Source organism: Somniosus microcephalus, chromosome 8, assembly GCF_052327205.1.
Source record: "Somniosus microcephalus isolate GS21.2 chromosome 8, FLI_Smic_1.0, whole genome shotgun sequence".
Lineage (NCBI taxonomy): Eukaryota > Metazoa > Chordata > Chondrichthyes > Squaliformes > Somniosidae > Somniosus > Somniosus microcephalus.
Genome location: NC_140994.1, coordinates 25,134,582 through 25,152,984, shown reverse-complemented (window position 1 = coordinate 25,152,984; position 18,403 = coordinate 25,134,582). Strand labels below are relative to the sequence as shown.

The 18,403-nt window shown below is 48.1% G+C and overlaps 1 protein-coding gene and 1 long non-coding RNA gene across 13 annotated transcripts in view; one reads left to right on the top strand and one right to left on the bottom strand.

Annotated features, from left to right (window-relative positions):
• LOC147113377 (uncharacterized) overlaps window positions 1-18,403 on the bottom strand; it is a 61,888-nt gene that overhangs the window by 8,476 nt on the left and 35,009 nt on the right. Inside the window, exons 1-2 of one of the 3 annotated variants that reach the window (XR_015079190.1) lie at window positions 3,396-3,565; window positions 3,076-3,146 (exon numbers count right to left, since the gene is read on the bottom strand). This is a non-coding gene — a long non-coding RNA (uncharacterized LOC147113377). Of the gene's footprint in view, window positions 1-3,075; window positions 3,566-18,403 lie in introns of those variants that run through there. The other 2 variants (XR_015079191.1, XR_015079189.1) reach the window with 2 other exon arrangements.
• Window positions 1-18,403, top strand: part of gpam (glycerol-3-phosphate acyltransferase, mitochondrial) — an 82,873-nt gene that overhangs the window by 41,719 nt on the left and 22,751 nt on the right. For 9 of the 10 annotated variants that reach the window (XR_015079188.1, XM_085994375.1, XM_085994373.1 and 6 more), the window contains 6 exons: window positions 2,857-2,956; window positions 5,714-5,850; window positions 7,416-7,515; window positions 8,326-8,538; window positions 14,488-14,601; window positions 15,221-15,306. Coding sequence is in view for 9 of the 10 variants with exons in the window: in XM_085994375.1 (XP_085850501.1) it covers window positions 2,857-2,956; window positions 5,714-5,850; window positions 7,416-7,515; window positions 8,326-8,538; window positions 14,488-14,601; window positions 15,221-15,306 (750 nt within the window). In the remaining variant the exon portion in view is untranslated. The remainder of the gene's footprint in view (window positions 1-2,856; window positions 2,957-5,713; window positions 5,851-7,415; window positions 7,516-8,325; window positions 8,539-14,487; window positions 14,602-15,220; window positions 15,307-18,403) is intronic. The other variant, XM_085994377.1, reaches the window with a different exon arrangement.

Below are 18,403 nucleotides of genomic sequence, written 5' to 3'. Positions count from 1 at the left end.
TTTGCTTCCTGTCTGCTAACCAGTTTTCTATCCAAGTCAGTACCTTACCCCCAATCGCATGTGCTTTAACTTTGCACGCTAGTCTCTTATGCGGGACCTTATCGAAAGCCTTCTGAAAGTCCAAATACACCACATCCACTGGTTTTCCCTTATCTATTCTACCAGTTACATCCTCAAAAAATTCCAGTAGATTAGTCAAGCATGATTTACCTTTTGTAATTCCATGTTGACTTTGTCTGATCCTGTCACTGTTTTCCAAGTGCTCTGCTATTACATCTTTTATAATGGACTCTAGCATTTTCCCCACTACCGATGTCAGGCTTACATAATTCCCCATTTTTTCTCTACCACCTTTTTTAAATAGTGGGGTTACATTAGCTACCCTCCAATCCATGGGAACTGTTCCAGAGTCTATAGAATTTTGGAAGATGACCAGCAATGCATCTACTATTTCTAGGGCCACTTCCTTAAGTACCCTAGGATGTAGATTATCAGACCCTGGGGATTTATCGGCCTTCAATCCCATCAATTTCCCTAACACCATTACCCTACAAATACTGATTTCATTCAGTTCCTCCCTCTCATTAGACCCTATGTTCCCTGACATCTCTGGGAGTTTATTTGTGTCCTCCTTTGTGAAGACAGAACCAAAGTATGTATTTAATTGGTCTGCCATGCCTTTGTTCCCCATTATAAATTCCCCAGATAAGCTTTATATTTTCAAGCTCTGAACTCTGGTGGAGTTAATGAAACTTCTTTTGGGAAGAGTATGTGGGACGGAATTTCTGGGGAAGAGCAGGTTGAATATCACCTCTTTGCTTTCACAGCTGTTAAACTGAAGGTAAAATGGATGCAGCACAATGCTTGCTAGCAGTGCGATTTGATTGTTTATTCTGATCATAGAATCATAGAAATTTGCAGCACAGAAGGAGGCCATTCGGCCCATTGTGTCTGACCAAAAAAGAGCTATCCAGCCTAATCCCACTTTCCAGCTCTTGATCCTTGGCTTTGCAGGTTACGGCCCTTCAAGTGCATATCCAAGTACTTTTTAAATGTGATGAGGGTTTCTGTCTCAGGGAGTGAGTTCCAGCCCCCCACCACCCTCTGATGGAAAAAGTTCCCCATAACTCCCCTCTAATCCTTCTACCAATTACTTTAAATGACTTCGGATCTTGTGTTCCAGTATTGTACTTGGCAATTCTTCCTCAGGAATGGAATTCAAGGTCATGGGCGTTCATCAAACAGGCTTGTTCTATCCTGCTGATGTCCATAAATTCATGCCATTGTTACATTGTATTTTATTTCTTTTCAGACTTTCCCTCCCCTTGTGTTTCTTCTTCCCCCACCTCACTTGCTACTTGGAAGGCCATTGTGATTAAAAATTACATTCATTGCACAAAATTTCAATATCGCCAGCACAAGCCGAAAGCAGAGTGGAACAGCTGATCCTAATCGCACTACACTTTACACTCTTCTCGTTTGTTCCCTCAGAGAAAGCAAATAGATTGATAATCAGTAACTAACTGAGAGCTGCCTCTAATTTATCAGAAGTCTGTGCTCGGAGCTCTCCTGATGGCTCACTGTGTAAATACATTGGAACTGGGTCATTAGGAGGATGTGTCTGATCTCGCATCTGTGCTGACTTAGTTGATCTCAGTCAGAAATAGTAGTGGCGGATACTTCAAAGGGTCTCAACTCTACTGGCTTAGGGAGGTTTCTGCTTTACCAGACTGGGTGGAGGGATTGTACTAATGAGGAGAAATTGAGTAGACTAGGCCTATATTCGCTGGAGTTTAGAAGAATGAGAGGTAATCTCATTGAAACATACAAAATTCTTACAGGGCTTGACAGGGTAGATGCAGGGAGGATGTTTCCCCTGGCTGGGGAGTCTCGAACCAGGGGTCACAGTCTCAGAATAAGGGGTCGGCCATTTAGGTCTGAGATGAGGAGGAATTTCTTCACTCGCAGGGTGGTGAATCTTTGGAATTCTCTACCCCAGAGGGCTGTGGAGGCTCAGTCGTTGAGTATATTCAAGACCGAGATCGATAGATTTTTGGATATTAAGGGAATCAAGCGATATGGGGATAGTGCAGGAAAGTGGAGATGAGGAAGAAGATCAGCCATGATCTTATTGAATGGCAGAGCAGTCTCGAGGGGCCAAATGGCCGACTCCTGCTCCTATTTCTTATGTTCTTATTGTTATTCAGTGACCCCCTCCTGAAAAGAATGAATGTATGACCGATGGGGGAGAATATGATTGGGCACAAGTATCATTCTCCCCACAGTTAAATAGACCCCTGGAACGTACTGCTTGGGCCCACATAAAAAGAATGCCCACTTGGTAAAAGTACTGGAGGATAGCTGGCACCATGAAATCCAGCATGAGTCAGCACATTATAGGCGAGGAAGGGGGGAAATTGGAGTGGACAAAAGTGGAAGAAATGTCGCTGGTTCGAAACCCTGGAACTCCCTCCCTAACAGCACTGTGGGAGTACCTTCACCACACGGACTGCAGCGGTTCAAGAAGGCAGCTCACCACCACCTTCTCGAGGGCAACTAGCGATGGGCAATAAATGCTGGCCTTGCCAGCGACGCCCACATCCCAAGAACGAATTTAAAAAAAAAACTCAGGGCCTTGGTGGGTTGACTTTTTTTATTCTGGCTGTGTTTCATTTTCACAATAGTGTGTTCTCCACACCAAAATCCTTTAACCCTCTCATTTGCTATCTGTCGCCGCATTAAACTGTCATTGATATTTTTGGCTTCCGTTTCTGTATGGAAAGGGAGGGCAAATGCAAAGGTTAGGGTATATCCAATAAAAGTTTGCTTAAATAACCTATCACTTTGTTTTCTTAGACTGACGGGTTGGGTGCTGCTGAAACTTTTCAATGGCTTCTTTTGGAGCATTCAGATTCACAAAGGGCAGCTTGAAATGGTTAAGAAAGCTGCAGCAGAGGTAAGCAATTACAAATGAGCACAAACTTGATGAAGTACTTGGAGTAGGACATTATATCTGCTTTCTTTGCTTTCACGCTAGTTGCTAAGAGGAGAGTGAGAGTGATGAGGGTGACTAACCTGTTGTGTTGGGAAACATCTGGATCCTGCTCGGCACCTCATGATGAATTGTTTGCCGTTGTTCACTTGCTCTGTGGGGAATCACAAGACATTTAGCATGTTGTTGTTCAGGTAGCCAGTTGGTATGAGTTGCTGACAGTTACTTATTGCTCGCTGAGGGTTAACATCCCCTGAGGTAAGCAGTTCAGAGGCCTGACACCAGTCACTGTGAGCATCTGTTTTTTTTCTTTGGATTCCGAGCCCATTGAAATGCCGAACTTTTACCGAGCTTCAAATTATCTCAACTTTTTCCCACCTAGAACTTTTCCAGTGGAACTTACCAAAGTACACCGTGACCTCAGCGCAGATCTATAGCACTGCCATCGTAAAATATCACTCCCAAAATATCTGTTTATTAACTGGTAACCAAGGTTCATTTTTCAACAGTACAAAGTTTAAACACTGCTACACAAATGATTGTCTAAGGTAATGATTTTGTTGGTGAATGGAAGCAGTTTGCAAATGTTATTTTAGCTGCTCACAGAGTGGGAGAATTACAGACACAAAATTGAATCGGGAGCTGACTGAGCATGCAGGTGACCCAAATACTTTTTATCTGGTGCTAATCTGGAGAGAAGCCAGTGTTATGAAGTAGCGATCATTAAGTAACTTGGAGAAATAAGAGGCTTTCTTAGAGTTGAGGGGGGGAGGGAATTTCTTCAGTTTCTTTAGTAACCTTTTTATTTAAACTCCCCTTTTTTCTCTTAGTTAGGTGCCCCAGTGCAGTGTCTGCTGTCAGACATTCTGAGTGGTTCAGGAGGGGTATGACAGGTGAGGCCCCGGACTCCTCCGCTGCCACCGGCACTACTTTGAGATCAGCTGGCAGGAGGTGTGCTTGTACTGCACGGAACTATTCCTGCCAGCTCCTTCCGCCTTGCCTCTTTGCCTCCTCCATTGTGCAATACTTCCATCTAATGGGCTGGTTGGAAATAGTAAAACTTCCCCAAGGATGGAGAAGCTGGAAAGTCAGTCGATAATGGGAGTCCAATTCCAGTTCAGTCATTACCCTCCCCCACCCCGCACGGTGCAGTCTTGCCCTCTCAATATAAGACTCCACTGTTTGAGTTGCCCGGCCACTATGTCCTATTTAAAATTATATCTCGGCACGGCATCAAAGCGTTAGCTCCATTATTTCCCTTTATTAACTTGAAATGTCTTTGGAGAGGTTTGCCAGTGAAATGCAGTTTCATCCCTGCCAAAGACAGATCCTTGCCAACCAAGAGAAAACAGTGAGTAAGGGAATGCCGGCAATTGAAATGAGTAGAGCTGCATTTTTTTTTTCAGGGGGGCGGTGGGGGGAGAAGAGAGAGAAAACTGATAAGAAGTACAATAAGACTGAGCAGTTTGAATTTTTATAAAGCAGTCCCAATGAAGAGAAGTCTTGGCAGGTCAGTAGCATTGCCTGCACTTGTTGGGACCTTGCTGTTCTAACCTAATACGTTGAGTTGCTATGAAGTAAAAGAAAGTGTCTTGCATTGAACCGCAAAGAACAAAATGTAACTGCTTATATTTAACTTGTAACTGTTTTGGTTTGGGCATCTCAGATATTTGAACCTGAGTAGATAAAATCATGATGTATAGTCCCCCAATCCATTGGGGTTCCTGGCACAGTACACTGTTTCATGGTGGCCATAGAGTTTGTTCCCTACCTGGTTCAACTATTAAATAGATTTTGCATTAATTTGTGTAACAGTAATTAGGGAGTTGCGAGTTTAATTTACGGTGGTTAACATCCATGATTAGTATCTGTTAATTTTAGAACATTGGATAGTGGGAGTGGTTTAAAATTCTAATCTAATTGAGGTATTTAAATAACCTAAATTGAAAACAAAGTTTGAATGGCTTGTTTGTAACCATCGTCTGAATTCCCAAAATTAAATTAGCCTTAAACGCTCTCTGTCTCTGATTTAAATCACGTTTATTTCATTTGCTTTCCCCCCCCCCCCCCCCCAACTCTTGTTTTTGCTGCTGACTGTAGATCACATGCACCTTACGTTTGTACTCGATTGATCACCTTTACAGCTTTTTACAGTGGGATTTATCATCGGCATGTTCCGTTATATAATGAGTGCGCTGCAAGTATTAAAAAGAATTTTACATGACGAGTAATTGGTACTGAGGAGCGAGTGTAAGGGATTCCAAGGATGATTTACTCAGTTGAAGCCTGAGATTAGATTATAAAACCTTGAAAATATTCCCATATATATTTTGTGTAATGTATATACTGTACAATGTGGAGGTTATCTGGGAGATCTTCATTTGTATTGATCCATTTGGCAGTGCACGTGTTGCAGATCTCCATGTAGTTTGTGTGAGGATATTGTCATTGAACAATTAGTAATTCTGATATTACTGCAAGCTTATGCACAAGACAATTAGAAGGAAATAAGACGCACCACTAATTCTTGTCGTTATAAGTTAATGTTACAGTGCGTAATGCAAGAAAATTGGAATATGTTGCATGAAATAGGTTAGTGAATTCAGTTTTGTTTCCGCGTTCATTTGACGAGCTTTTGGCCTGATAGTTAAAGGATCTCCCATATTCCTGAAGTAGTAGTTTATGTTTCTATTGATCTTATGTTTTCTACCCTCTCCGCAGCAGAATGTCCCATTGATCTTTCTGCCAGTTCACAAATCGCACATTGACTACCTGCTGCTCACTTTCATTCTCTTCTGTCATAATATCAAAGCACCACACATTGCTGCTGGAAATAATCTGAATATCCCCATTTTCAGGTGAGTGCAATGAACCCAAAGTCATCTCTCTTCATCTTCTCAGTTCGCGCTGAACACAAACACACCAGACAGCATATTTGTGCTATGTGCCTTTCTGTATTTGAACAGTATTTTCACAAGCCCGATGAGATACTTCCTGGGAACCTTTTACTTACAATATGATTGGTCTGTCTGTTTTGAACTTCTTTATTGACTGCTCCAGGAAAAAAAAAATCTTCACACAAACAAATTTGAGAATGTGAAACCCCCCTGCCTTAGGTCTTTGATGGAGAATCAATTGGTGTTTAAAAGGGAGATAAATACTTGCTTGGAAAGTAAGAATATTAAGAGATATGGAGAAAGAGCAAGAAATTGGAATTAAAAAGACAAAGCTGCCACGGTTAACAAAATAACAGCAGGCTCAAAGGGATGAAAGGCCTATTCCTATTTCTTTATCCATAAATTTGGGCAGGAGAGGGGTTAGTACGAGTTCAGCTCATATTGCTTGCTTTTTAAATTTCCTTGGAGAGCAAAACAGTTGCATTTTAATTACACTAAACTAGTTATATGTTGTGCATGAGGTAAAATATCATTTTAAAAACCAAAAGCGGCAAAGTGCAATGGATCAGTACACTTTGAACTCTAGTTCTTGGTTTGACCGATGGGATTAAATTCTCTTTTGTCTGCGGGCTGTAAGGATTCTGCGAAAGGAGTTTGAGCAGCTGACTCCAGTTCCTCGCGAACATGGGTCCAGAGCCTTTAAACTACCTATAACGTGGTATAGGTTGGCATTCTCACCAACAAACTCAGAATGATGTTTGCTGTGGGAGATGGAAATGTCACACAGGGGCAGTAGTTTGTGCACTAGAGGTTCAGGTTGAAGTACATTGTTGGGCAGCAGTTATGAAAATGACTTTTCTGACATTGCATAAAATAAAGGATGCTGCCTTAGTTTGAACTCTGAAAGTTCCTCCAGTACTTGGGAGTGTTCATTTGCCTGGAACATGGCCCAATTAATAGGTCTGTGCTTTGTTAGTCACTGAAACTATAAAATTAGTGTGTCGTAGCCATTCCAATTAAGGTATTTTAAGATGATAGCAAAATACTGCAGATGCTGGAAATCCGAAATAACAACAGAAAATGCTGGAAAAACTCAGCAGGCCAGGCAACACCCGTGGAGAGAAAATAGAGTCGACGTTTCGGGTCTAACCCTTTTTCAAAACTGGAAAGGAAATGAAATAGATCGAAAAGCAGGGCTGGGAGAGAACAAAAGAAGTGAAGAGACATTAAGAGGTATTCAAAACGAGACGAGATGGTGATAGGAACTAGTGGAGACAAAAGACGGCTCAGAATAGGTGTGAAATGCACTGGCAGAATGAGAGACAGCTGCCATGTGGGAGAGAGAAAGGGGGGGGAAGGCCAAAACAAAGATGTGGATAAAATATAAGCAAAAATGTAATGGGGGCCGAGGTTATGATCTGAAATTGTTGAACTCGATGTTGAGTCCGGAAGGCTGTAAAGTGCCTAATCGAAAGAGGAGGTGCTGTTCCTCGAGTTTTTTAAGATGTTATGTGTTGATTTTATAGCACACTCATACGAAAACTGGGCGGCTTCTTCATCCGTCGAAAGTTGGATATTGGTGCAGATGGTCGGAAGGATATTCTGTATAGATCCGTCCTACGTGTGGTAAGTTTTGGTGTGATTAGTTGGGAGGTTTGAAACAAATCCTCTGGAGAATTAGCAGTGCATATTTTCTACAGTTAAGCAGCCGTACTGTGGTCCTGATTTTAGTTTCATGCATTCGAGCATCACGAGCTCATTTAAGTTTCACTCAGGGTGGGAGAGGTCTGAATTGATTTTTCTTTTACTGTGTCGTGTAGTACTAATTTCTTTTCAATGCAAAGTGGTTTCCGATGCATATCCACGTGCAGCCTCCGAGAGGAAGTCTTTGTTATTGCATTAGTTTGTGTTTTTGGCCTTCCCACTGGGTGCAGTGCAGCCCCAATCTAACGGTAAGCTGAAATAACAACAGAAAATGCTGGAAAAACTCAGCAGGCCAGGCAACATCCGTGGAGAGAAAATAGAGTCAACGTTTCGGGTCAAACCCTTTGTCAAGACTCTGGTAAGCTGAGTTTAAGATGTTGCCTGGGAGCCAATTGGGTCACTGAGAACTTTCTAAACTTGTCTTTCAGCATTTTTTAGTGTTTGTGTGAGCTTGTTCTTTTAAGTTGGCACCTTATTTCTTTCTAATTAGCTGGGGTTTCATGGATGAGCACTTACATTCCCCTGGTCTATGGCCCAGTGCTTAGTATATCGTGCTTAGTATATCAATAAACTGTGTTGCTAGAAGTAGTTCTTTAAAAATGCATCAGACTAAAGCAAATGTTCAAAATAAATGGTGCAAAGAGTTTGTTGGCGGGCCAGTCAATAAGATACGAGTAAGTAATGGTCTGACTGATTCATTTTTAATGGAATGATATCTGTTCCATTTTGTAGTACATTGAGGAACTTCTACGTCAGCGGCAGTTTATGGAAATATTCGTGGAAGGCACACGGTCTCGCAGTGGTAAACCATACATGGCCATGACAGGCCTTCTCTCTATCGTGGTCGATAGCCTCTATGAAAACGCCATTACTGATGTCATGATTATTCCAGTGGGAATCTCATATGACCGAATCATCGAAGGCAATTACAACAGTGAACAGCTGGTGGGTAACATTACTGCTACTTTGATCATAGTCAAGAGTCCTATTGCTTTCTCTGAAATTTTTTTTGTTTTGCTATAGTGTAGAAAAGACTGGGGCCGGAGTTTTCCCATTGTCATGCGTGCGGGTTTGGAGGCAGGTTGGCTGTAAAAATTGCAGAAACAGGGAACCCGCTGTCATCCCTCCTACTCGTGCCTTTAACTTGGACGCGTTTCCCAGCGCGGCACGGACCCGATCGACAGAGGCGGGTGACCTCATTAAATGCTTGTTATCAGACCCTTAACAGGGTTTTTAAAGTGCAGCTTCTGAATTTAATGGCATAAGCATGGGAAGCACGCAGCTCGGGAACCTCGCTTGTGAAGAAGAGGCGGAAGCTGAGTGGTCATTGTGCAAGGGCATTAATTGACAGCTGGGCATACCAGGTAAATACACACACCTTGCACCTCATTAGTTGCCTAAGGGAAAGGCTGTTGCTGACTCAATTTTGTGCACAGATTTAGGTTTCTGGAGTTTGCAGGTTATTTCTGCAACCTCGGAAGCCACCCTGACTACATTACTAGTCAGTATTAGAACATTGAGGGATTGGCCCTCTGATCGCTACTTGACTTGCCATCTACGACATCAGCATGGGTGCCGCTTATACTGTTTCACCTTGGTCCTCAGAATTGAACCAAGATGAGCTCCACCACCAACAACAGCAGTAAGCACAACAGCAGCCTTCTCCTCAACGACCTGATGCTCCACAGGAGAGAGGGGGGCACCACAGGGCTGCAGCGAGCCGGAGACGATTCCCCCAACACAGGGTATACAGGCAGAGGATGAGCTTCCTCAACATGACTGAGCAGCAGTGCCAAAGGAGGCTCAGGCTATTGCACCAGGTCATCACAGACATTTGTAGCTTGCTGGAACAGGACCTGCTGCTCAGAGGTCCTGGTGGACACTCCTCACCAGTGGCTGTCAACGTCACCACTGTCCTCAACTTCTTTGCCTCAGGCTCCTTCCAGGGATCTGCAGCAGACATTTGTGGGATCTCACAGTCGGCCGCCCACAGATGCATCACCCAGGTGACAGATGCAATGTTTCACAAGTCAGCCAATTATATCACCTTTGCCATTGATGAGGCCAGTGTTACTGAGCAGGTACTCGGTTTTGCCACTCTGGCTGGCTTCCCACAGGTGCAGGACGTCATCGACTGCACACATGTGGCCAAGAAGGCACCCCATCATCACCCAGGAGTGTTTGTGAACCGCAAGGGCTTCCACTCAATGTGCAGCTCGTCTGCAACCATAAAAAGATGATTATGCATGTATGCACCATATTCCTTGGCAGCTGTCATGACTCTTTCGTTCTGTGCCAGTCCATCCTCCCTCCGCTCTTTGCACCTCCAAACAGACTTACCGACTGGTTGCTTGGAGACGAGGGCTATCCACTGAAGACGTGGCTCATGACACCCCTGAGGAGGCTAAGTACTGAGGCCAAGGAGCGTTAAAATGAGAGCCACATGTCCACCAGATGTGTCATAGAACAAGCAATAGGAATGCTGAAGATGTGCTTCAGATGCCTTGACCGATCTGGAGGAGTCCTTCAGTATGCACCTGCCAGGGTCTCCAAAATCATCGTCGTATGCTGTGCACTGCACAACATAGCGCAGCAGCGAGGATTGGAGCTGCAGGAGGAGCATGGCACACAGCCGCCTCAGAGGAGGAGGAGGACGAGCAGGCGGAGGAGGAACCTGAGATGCAGATGGCACCAGCAGAGGTGCACATTGCTACCCGGAATGGCCCTTAGATTTACTTAACTTGCTCCAATGCAGCCACATGCCTGCCACATGCTCTACTAAGTTCCCCCCTGCCCCCAACAACACCATAAACCATCCCTATAATGACCAAGCCATTCATCTCACCCAATGCTCGAGGTTAAATAATGTGTCACCATTCACTCCAAGTGACAAAACCATTTCCGAGGTTTGAGGCAAAAATGGACAAGACCTGAAAGTGGTGCAAAGAAAAACATTTATGTGTGCAATCAAACTTAACACTAACATTTTTTGATACATCCATGTGCATACCCTTGTGCGTCTACTTTTGTGTCAATTTTCTTTTGCGAGTGCTTCTACGAGGTGCAACCCATGTGGCTTCAGCAGAGGTAGTTGCAGGCTGCTCACTTCTCTGCTGCGACTGCGTAGACACTTTTGGCAGACATCTTCTGGGTTTTGGAGCCTGTGATGGCCCCGCCAAAGTCTGCTCCTCCTGCAACTGTGCAGGGGCAGACTCGGCCATCACGATCCGAGAAAGCATCTGGAGTTCTGACTGAGGGGGAGGCTTTGAGAAGAGCCGCCACTTCCATGTCCCCTCTCTCCATTATCCCTCTCGTGGGCCACTTGTACTTCCCTGCTAGCAAGGAGCTGGGTAGAACCTTGCTTCACAGCAGTGGAGCGATGAAGGCCCAAGTCAACGTTTACATCCCTCCTTGAGAGGAGGTCTATGAGCGCCTGCCATCTGTTGTCCACAGCTAGCATGTGCTCATGTGAGTGGCGCAGTTGCTGCTCCATGCAGGTGGCCATCCTTTCCATGGAGGAGCACATCATCGCCATCACCTGCGACATGGTGGTGCTCATGTTGGAGATGGACTCCTCCATTCTCTGCACATTTGCAGACATCGTGGCTGCAAAAGATGCCAGAGCCTCCTGCAATTGTTGCTGCCCCTCCAAGATCACCCTCTTTCTCGATGGCCCCCGAGGCTCAGTGTCTGCATGCAGCTCAGCATAGCTTGGCGTGTTCTGTGCCCTCTGGCGAGGAGTCTCCACTGCTGTCCCTGTCAACTCCACCTGCGCTTGCTCACTTGTGAATTGAGAGACACCAGGTGACAACTCTGGCGCAAAGGACCCACCGAGGTGCGAGTATCTGCGCTGGTGCTGGCTGTGCTTGGGGCTGCTGATGCTGCACCCTCAGGCTGGAGGCGCCTCTGAGGAGTTGTCATCCTCCTCTGGCTGGACAGTGGGGGGGGTGGTGCAGTTGATGGACCTATGGGAGAGTAAAGAGATGAATTAGAAGTGTTATACAGGTAGACTATCCTTTATCCGAAAACCTCAGGACCAGCCGTGTTTCGGTTTTCGGAAAATTTCGGATTTCGGAAGGTGAGTCGGCGGGGGTCGGCGTCAGCGGGGGTCCGCGGGGGGGTCCGCAGTCGTGGCTTGTCCGTCGCTGCTAGCCTGGAATGCAATGAATTTCCGCATTTCCACCAACAGGTCGTCGTGCTCGGTCGGAACAGGGGCCGGCACCGCCGCGGGCTCAGAGCTCTCGTTGCTTTCGAGCCTTTGGAAGAGAGTCAGGTGGGTCGGCGGGGGGTCGTGCGCACGACTTACGCTGACCCTCTGCTCAGCGGGGGTCGGGGTCGGCAGGGGTCCACGGGGGGTCGTGCGCCACTCTGGTCATGTCGTGCGCACGACTTACGCTGACCGAAAAAACCTTCGGTTTTTAGAGGGTTTCGGTTTTCGGAAGTTCGGATAAAGGGTAGTCTACCTTTAATAAGAGTGGGTAACGTTACCATTATGCACATGATGACATTTCACTGGCTGCTGACATCAGGTGACTTGTATGCCACGTGGCTTTATGAGATGCGATTTTGTCACCAGGCTGCTGGGATGTGCCCCTCTCTCCGTCTCCCACCGCCAGCCTCTCTCTCTCTCGAGCTCTCGAGCTCCTGAAATCTCCAGAGCCATCTCCTCTGCTGCTGTGAGATCTGCAATTACTGGAGGACTACCTCCGGTTCTCTCCCTCTCCCTGTTGTGGGCTCTCTTCTGCAAGGAGGGAAAGAAGAGCAGTTTGAGTGAGATTGATGGAATAAGTGTAAGGAATGGATGGGTTACACCTGTAGAGGGTGACTATGCGGGAGTGGGGTGCCAATGCCAAATGGCCGCCTCCTGTGGTGTTACACAGAAACATAGAAGATAGGAGCAGGAGTAGGCCATTCGGCCCCTCGAGCCCGCTCCGCCATTTAATGAGATCATGGCTGATCATCCAAATTCAGTACCCTGTCCCTGCTTTCTCCCCATATCCCTTGATCCCTTTAGCCTCAAGAAATATACCTAACTCCTTATATATATTTAATGAATTGGCCTCCACTGCCTTGTGTGGCAGAGAATTCCACAGGTTCACCACTCTCTGGGTGAAGAAATTCCTCCTCATCTCAGTCCTAAATGGCTAACCCCTTATCCTTAGACTGTGACCCCTGGTTCTGGACTCCCCGACCATCGGGAACATCCTTCCTGCATCTAGTCTGTCTAGTCCTGTTAGAGTTTTATAAGTTTCAATGAGATCCCCTCTCATTCTTCTAAACTCTAGTGAATATAAGCCTAATCGACCCAATCTCTCCTCGTACGTCATTCCTGCCATCCCAGGTATTACTTGCGATGATTGTATTAGAATGAGGGTGAGTGTGAAGGGGTGGTTAGTCAGATGGAGATGTGAGTATATACATAGCGAGAGAGGGATGGGTGGATGTGCAAGATGTGTTGGTGTGAGGAATGATGTGCAGGAGAGTAGGCTTGGGAAGGCAGAGTGATGGTGATGTGTTGACAGGCACTTCAGGATGAGGGTGAGTGTGGCATTGCACTCATCTTTCCTGACCTCATGAAATCATTGAAGCGCTTCCTGCACTATACCCAGGTCCTCCTGACCACATCCCTGCTGCTGACCTCCTCAGCTATATCCAGCCAGGCACTTTTTGTTGCTTGTGGAGGTCTCCTTTGCCTGTCGGCAGGGAAAAGGACCTTCCTGCGTGCTCTGACAGCCTCCACAAGAGCATGCAACGAAGAATCAGAACTGTGGTGCAGCCCTCTGCCTTTGGCTATCCATCTTTCAAAAGTTTTAGCTGTACTGTGGCCTTTCTTTCACGCCTTCCACCCTCCTCTGGCAACCCTCGAGTGAGTTGAGTGCCAGGCTGCTTTAAATATGGCCGCTGGAAACGAGCCATCGATGACGGCATCAGACCCGCACCATTTAACAGGGCCGGGAAAGCGCATGACTCAATTGGGGCCACTAAGTGAAAGTCTCTCTGAACAGTGCGTTGCTCAGAACATCGCCTTCCCGACCCGCTATGCCGCTTGCATGCACCCAACCTGACGCAAAGGTGAAAATTCTGGCCTGAAAGTGAAAACATTTATTATCAGTCATTTATTATAAATGGCGCAGTATTGCATCAGGGTGCAAAGAAACATCTGTTCCAATTGTACCATCACATTCATAGAATCATAGAACAGTACAGCATAGAAGGAGGCCATTCGGCCCATCGAGTCTGCGCCGGCTCTTTCGAAGAGCAATCCAGTTAGTCCCACTCCCCCGCTCTTTCCCCAGATCCTCGCATTTTTTTCTACTTCAAATATTTATCCAATTCCCTTTTGAAGGCTACTGTTGAATCTGTATCCACCACCTTATCAGGCAGTGCATTCCAATCCTAATCACTCATTGCGTAAAAAAGTTTTTCCTCGTGTCACCTTTGGTTCTTTTGCCTCAGTAAACTTTGATCATTAATGTTATGGAGAGAGGACAACAAGAGAAATACCATAAAACCTGGACAACTATTTCAACATTCACTGTTAACTCTGTGTTTTAGTCCGCAGTGCATAGATCTAGCTACTGTTAAGTGATCTCTGCCTGTGCGATTGTCCTAATTTTGTGAATTGGAGATCGAGAAGTGACTGGGAGATGCTGCTCCGTATCATTTGGGGTGAACTGCCTAATTTCAATAACCACTGCAGGCCAAATCCACGAGCATTGACTTAACATAAAGTTTAATGCTGAAAGACAGAAAGCTATTTGCTGGACATAGCGGCATCCCATCAGTTTATTTTTTAGGACAAGCAGCTTGCAGCGTTCTTTTAAATTAAAATGGTTTAGTAGCTGGCTCAATCCTAAATTAAGTATAGTAATGCTAGAATGCACTATTTTCTAGGGAAAACCCAAAAAGAAAGAGAGCCTTTGGGGCGTTGCACAAGGAGTCTTCAGAATGCTTCGTAAAAACTTTGGCTGTGTCCGAGTAGACTTTGGACAGCCGTTTTCTGTTAAGGTGAGTGACAAAACTGGAAAATCTCCTGAATTTAAAAACGTAACCAACTCAATATTGTTAAAACAATCATTCCACAGACTTATTTATTCTCCCTATTACACATTGTGGTTCACTTTAGATTAATGAGTACAAAAACAGTGCAATTCGAGTGTGGGGTTTGCAGTGTAAAACAAAAGGGGGTTATATGATGTGAAAGGACACAAGTTGATGTTGTCAGAACCCAAAGTAAGACACAGAAATCACTTATTTTATCTGCGTGTATCACTGAATCCTCTTAATTGTTGCACATTTTGTGAGCCCTCGGAATACTTCAGTCTCTCTTCCACCTGGGCATTGTTCCCTATGTCTTCGTCAACTGGTTTGTTTCTCCTTGAGAAGGTTTCACAGGTTGGTTTCAGGGTTAAGTCTGTGTTTATAATCGGACAGAAACGGGGCTTATTATTGTAATTATTTTGGCGGCTCTTTTAAAAACAAGTGCCTCGAAATTTTGCTCTTCAAATATTAACGCTCGTTAAAATTCCTTTGTCTGCCATTTTAATGGAGACATTAACTCATTTAAAAGGTGCCTAGATTGTGGGTAGTCAAAGTAAAAACAAAAATGTAATTTGTGGTACTACAGGAGTACATCGATGCTCAAAGAAACCGTCCATTGCCTGCAGCCCTCTCCCTGGAGGAAATCCTTCTTCCGACTATTATCACCAATAGGTAAGATTTACTTGGTTTGTTGAAGTGAAACCAATAGTGCACTCACATAGATTGTTACAGATGGCAGTCTGAAGTCGACCATCGTGCAACACCAAAAGAGGTGATTACAGCCCACCCCTTGATCTGTACCACTGCCCCCACCCCATGAACAGCAGCACTGCCCCCACCCCATGAACAGCAGCACTGCCCCCACCCCATGAACAGTAACACTGCCCCCACCCCATGAACAGTAACACTGCCCCCACCCCATGAACAGTAACACTGCCCCCACCCCATGAACAGTAACACTGCCCCCACCCCATGAACAGCAACACTGCCCCCACCCCATGAACAGCAGCACTGCCCCCACCCCATGAACAGCAGCACTGCCCCCACCCCATGAACAGCAGCACTGCCCCGACCCCATGAACAGCAGCACTGCCCCACCCCATGAACAGCAGCACTGCCCCCACCCCATGAACAGCAGCACTGCCCCCACCCCATGAACAGCAGCACTGCCCCCACCCCATGAACAGCAGCACTGCCCCCACCCCATGAACAGCAACACTGCCCCCACCCCATGAACAGCAACACTGCCCCCACCCCATGAACAGCAACACTGCCCCCACCCCATGAACAGCAACACTGCCCCCATCCCATGAACAGCAACACTGCCCCCACCCCATGAACAGCAACACTGCCCCCACCCCATGAACAGCAGCACTGCCCCCACCCCATGAACAGCAACACTGCCCCCACCCCATGAACAGCAGCATGCCCCCACCCCATGAACAGCAACACTGCCCCCACCCCATGAACAGCAACACTGCCCCCACCCCATGAACAGCAGCACTGCCCCCACCCCATGAACAGCAACACTGCCCCCACCCCATGAACAGCAGCACTGCCCCCACCCCATGAACAGCAACACTGCCCCCACCCCATGAACAGCAACACTGCCCCCACCCCATGAACAGCAACACTGCCCCCACCCCATGAACAGCAACACTGCCCCCACCCCATGAACAGCAGCACTGCCCCCACCCCATGAACAGCAACACTGCCCCCACCCCATGAACAGCAGCACTGCCCCCACCCCATGAACAGCAACACTGCCCCCACCCCATGAACAGTAACACTGCCCCCACCCCATGAACAGCAACACTGCCCCCACCCCATGAACAGCAACACTGCCCCCACCCCATGAACAGCAACACTGCCCCCACCCCATGAACAGCAACACTGCCCCCACCCCATGAACAGCAACACTGCCCCCACCCCATGAACAGCAACACTGCCCCCACCCCATGAACAGCAGCACTGCCCCCACCCCATGAACAGCAGCACTGCCCCCACCCCATGGACAGCAGCACTGCCCCCACCCCATGGACAGTAACACTGCCCCCACCCCATGAACAGCAACACTGCCCCCACCCCATGAACAGCAACACTGCCCCCACCCCACGGACAGCAACACTGCCCCCACCCCATGGACAGTAACACTGCCCCCACCCCATGGACAGTAACACTGCCCCCACCCCACGGACAGTAACACTGCCCCCACCCCATGGACAGTAACACTGCCCCCACCCCATGGACAGTAACACTGCCCCCACCCCATGGACAGTAACACTGCCCCCACCCCATGGACAGTAACACTGCCCCCACCCCATGGACAGTAACACTGCCCCCACCCCACGGACAGCAGCACTGCCCCCACCCCATGGACAGCAGCACTGCCCCCACCCCATGGACAGCAACACTGCCCCCACCCCATGGACAGCAACACTGCCCCCACCCCACGGACAGTAACACTGCCCCCACCCCACGGACAGTAACACTGCCCCCACCCCATGGACAGTAACACTGCCCCCACCCCATGGACAGTAACACTGCCCCCACCCCATGGACAGTAACACTGCCCCCACCCCATGGACAGTAACACTGCCCCCACCCCACGGACAGCAGCACTGCCCCCACCCCATGGACAGCAACACTGCCCCGACCCCATGGACAGCAACACTGCCCCCACCCCACGGACAGCAGCACTGCCCCCACCCCACGGACAGCAGCACTGCCCCCACCCCACGGACAGCAGCACTGCCCCCACCCCACGGACAGCAGCACTGCCCCCACCCCATGGACAGCAACACTGCCCCCACCCCACGGACAGCAGCACTGCCCCCACCCCATGGACAGTAACACTGCCCCCACCCCACGGACAGCAGCACTGCCTCCCACAGCAACAAACTGATTTGCCTTTGGAGGTGATGGCCATGTTTTTTGATGCAGGCAGTTGGGGCAGGTAAACCGTTCAGGCCTCGGCCCAGCCGGCACACAGCCGGCACCCAGCCGGTGTTATTACTGCCATTAGCCTGCACAGACTTTCATTGGCGACGGTAGAGCTGTTAGGAAATAGTGGGCTAAAAACTCGGTATCGCCGCGCCAGGTCTTTAGTGCCTGAAATTTTGCGCTCGCCCGGATTCCCGTAGCGCCCGCCTGAAATTCAGTTGCGCCGCCCCAAGACAGAGGCGGGCGCTATTGCAGGGTTTGGCCGCCTCGTTTGGGGCGATGAAAGTCAGTTTCAGGCGTCCAGCTGCCGCTGCGGCACCCGATGCGGTGCGGCAGGCTGGGGTACTGCAGGCCTCCTCCTTCTCTTAAGGAGGAGCTCCCTGCAGCCGTGAGATCGCCGCTGGATTCCCCCGGCAAATGAGCCCGGCACCACGGAGAAGTGCCGGGCTCGCGGGAGTCAGACACCAATGCCGCGGGGGGGTGGTGCAGGAGTCCGGGGAGGGAGGTGCGGCCAGGCGGCCGCCGGGAAAGCGGCCGGCCGCCCCTCCACCTTTATGCGCCGGCCTCTCGGAGCTGCAAGGCACCGTTTTTCAAACGCTGTTTGCGGCCGCTACGGGCGAGGCGGCCGCAACTGAATTTGGCCATTGGCACGGAACAGCATTGGAACCGGGGCGCTGCGCACACCGATGACGTCATCGGTGCCAGCGCAGCGCTACCGGCTAACGCCGATGTTAGGGACCAACTGAATTTCGGGCGCTAAAAAACTTCCGGCGCAAACCACTCTATAGCCAATAAGTGGGCGCAAACGCGACTGAATTTCTAGGCC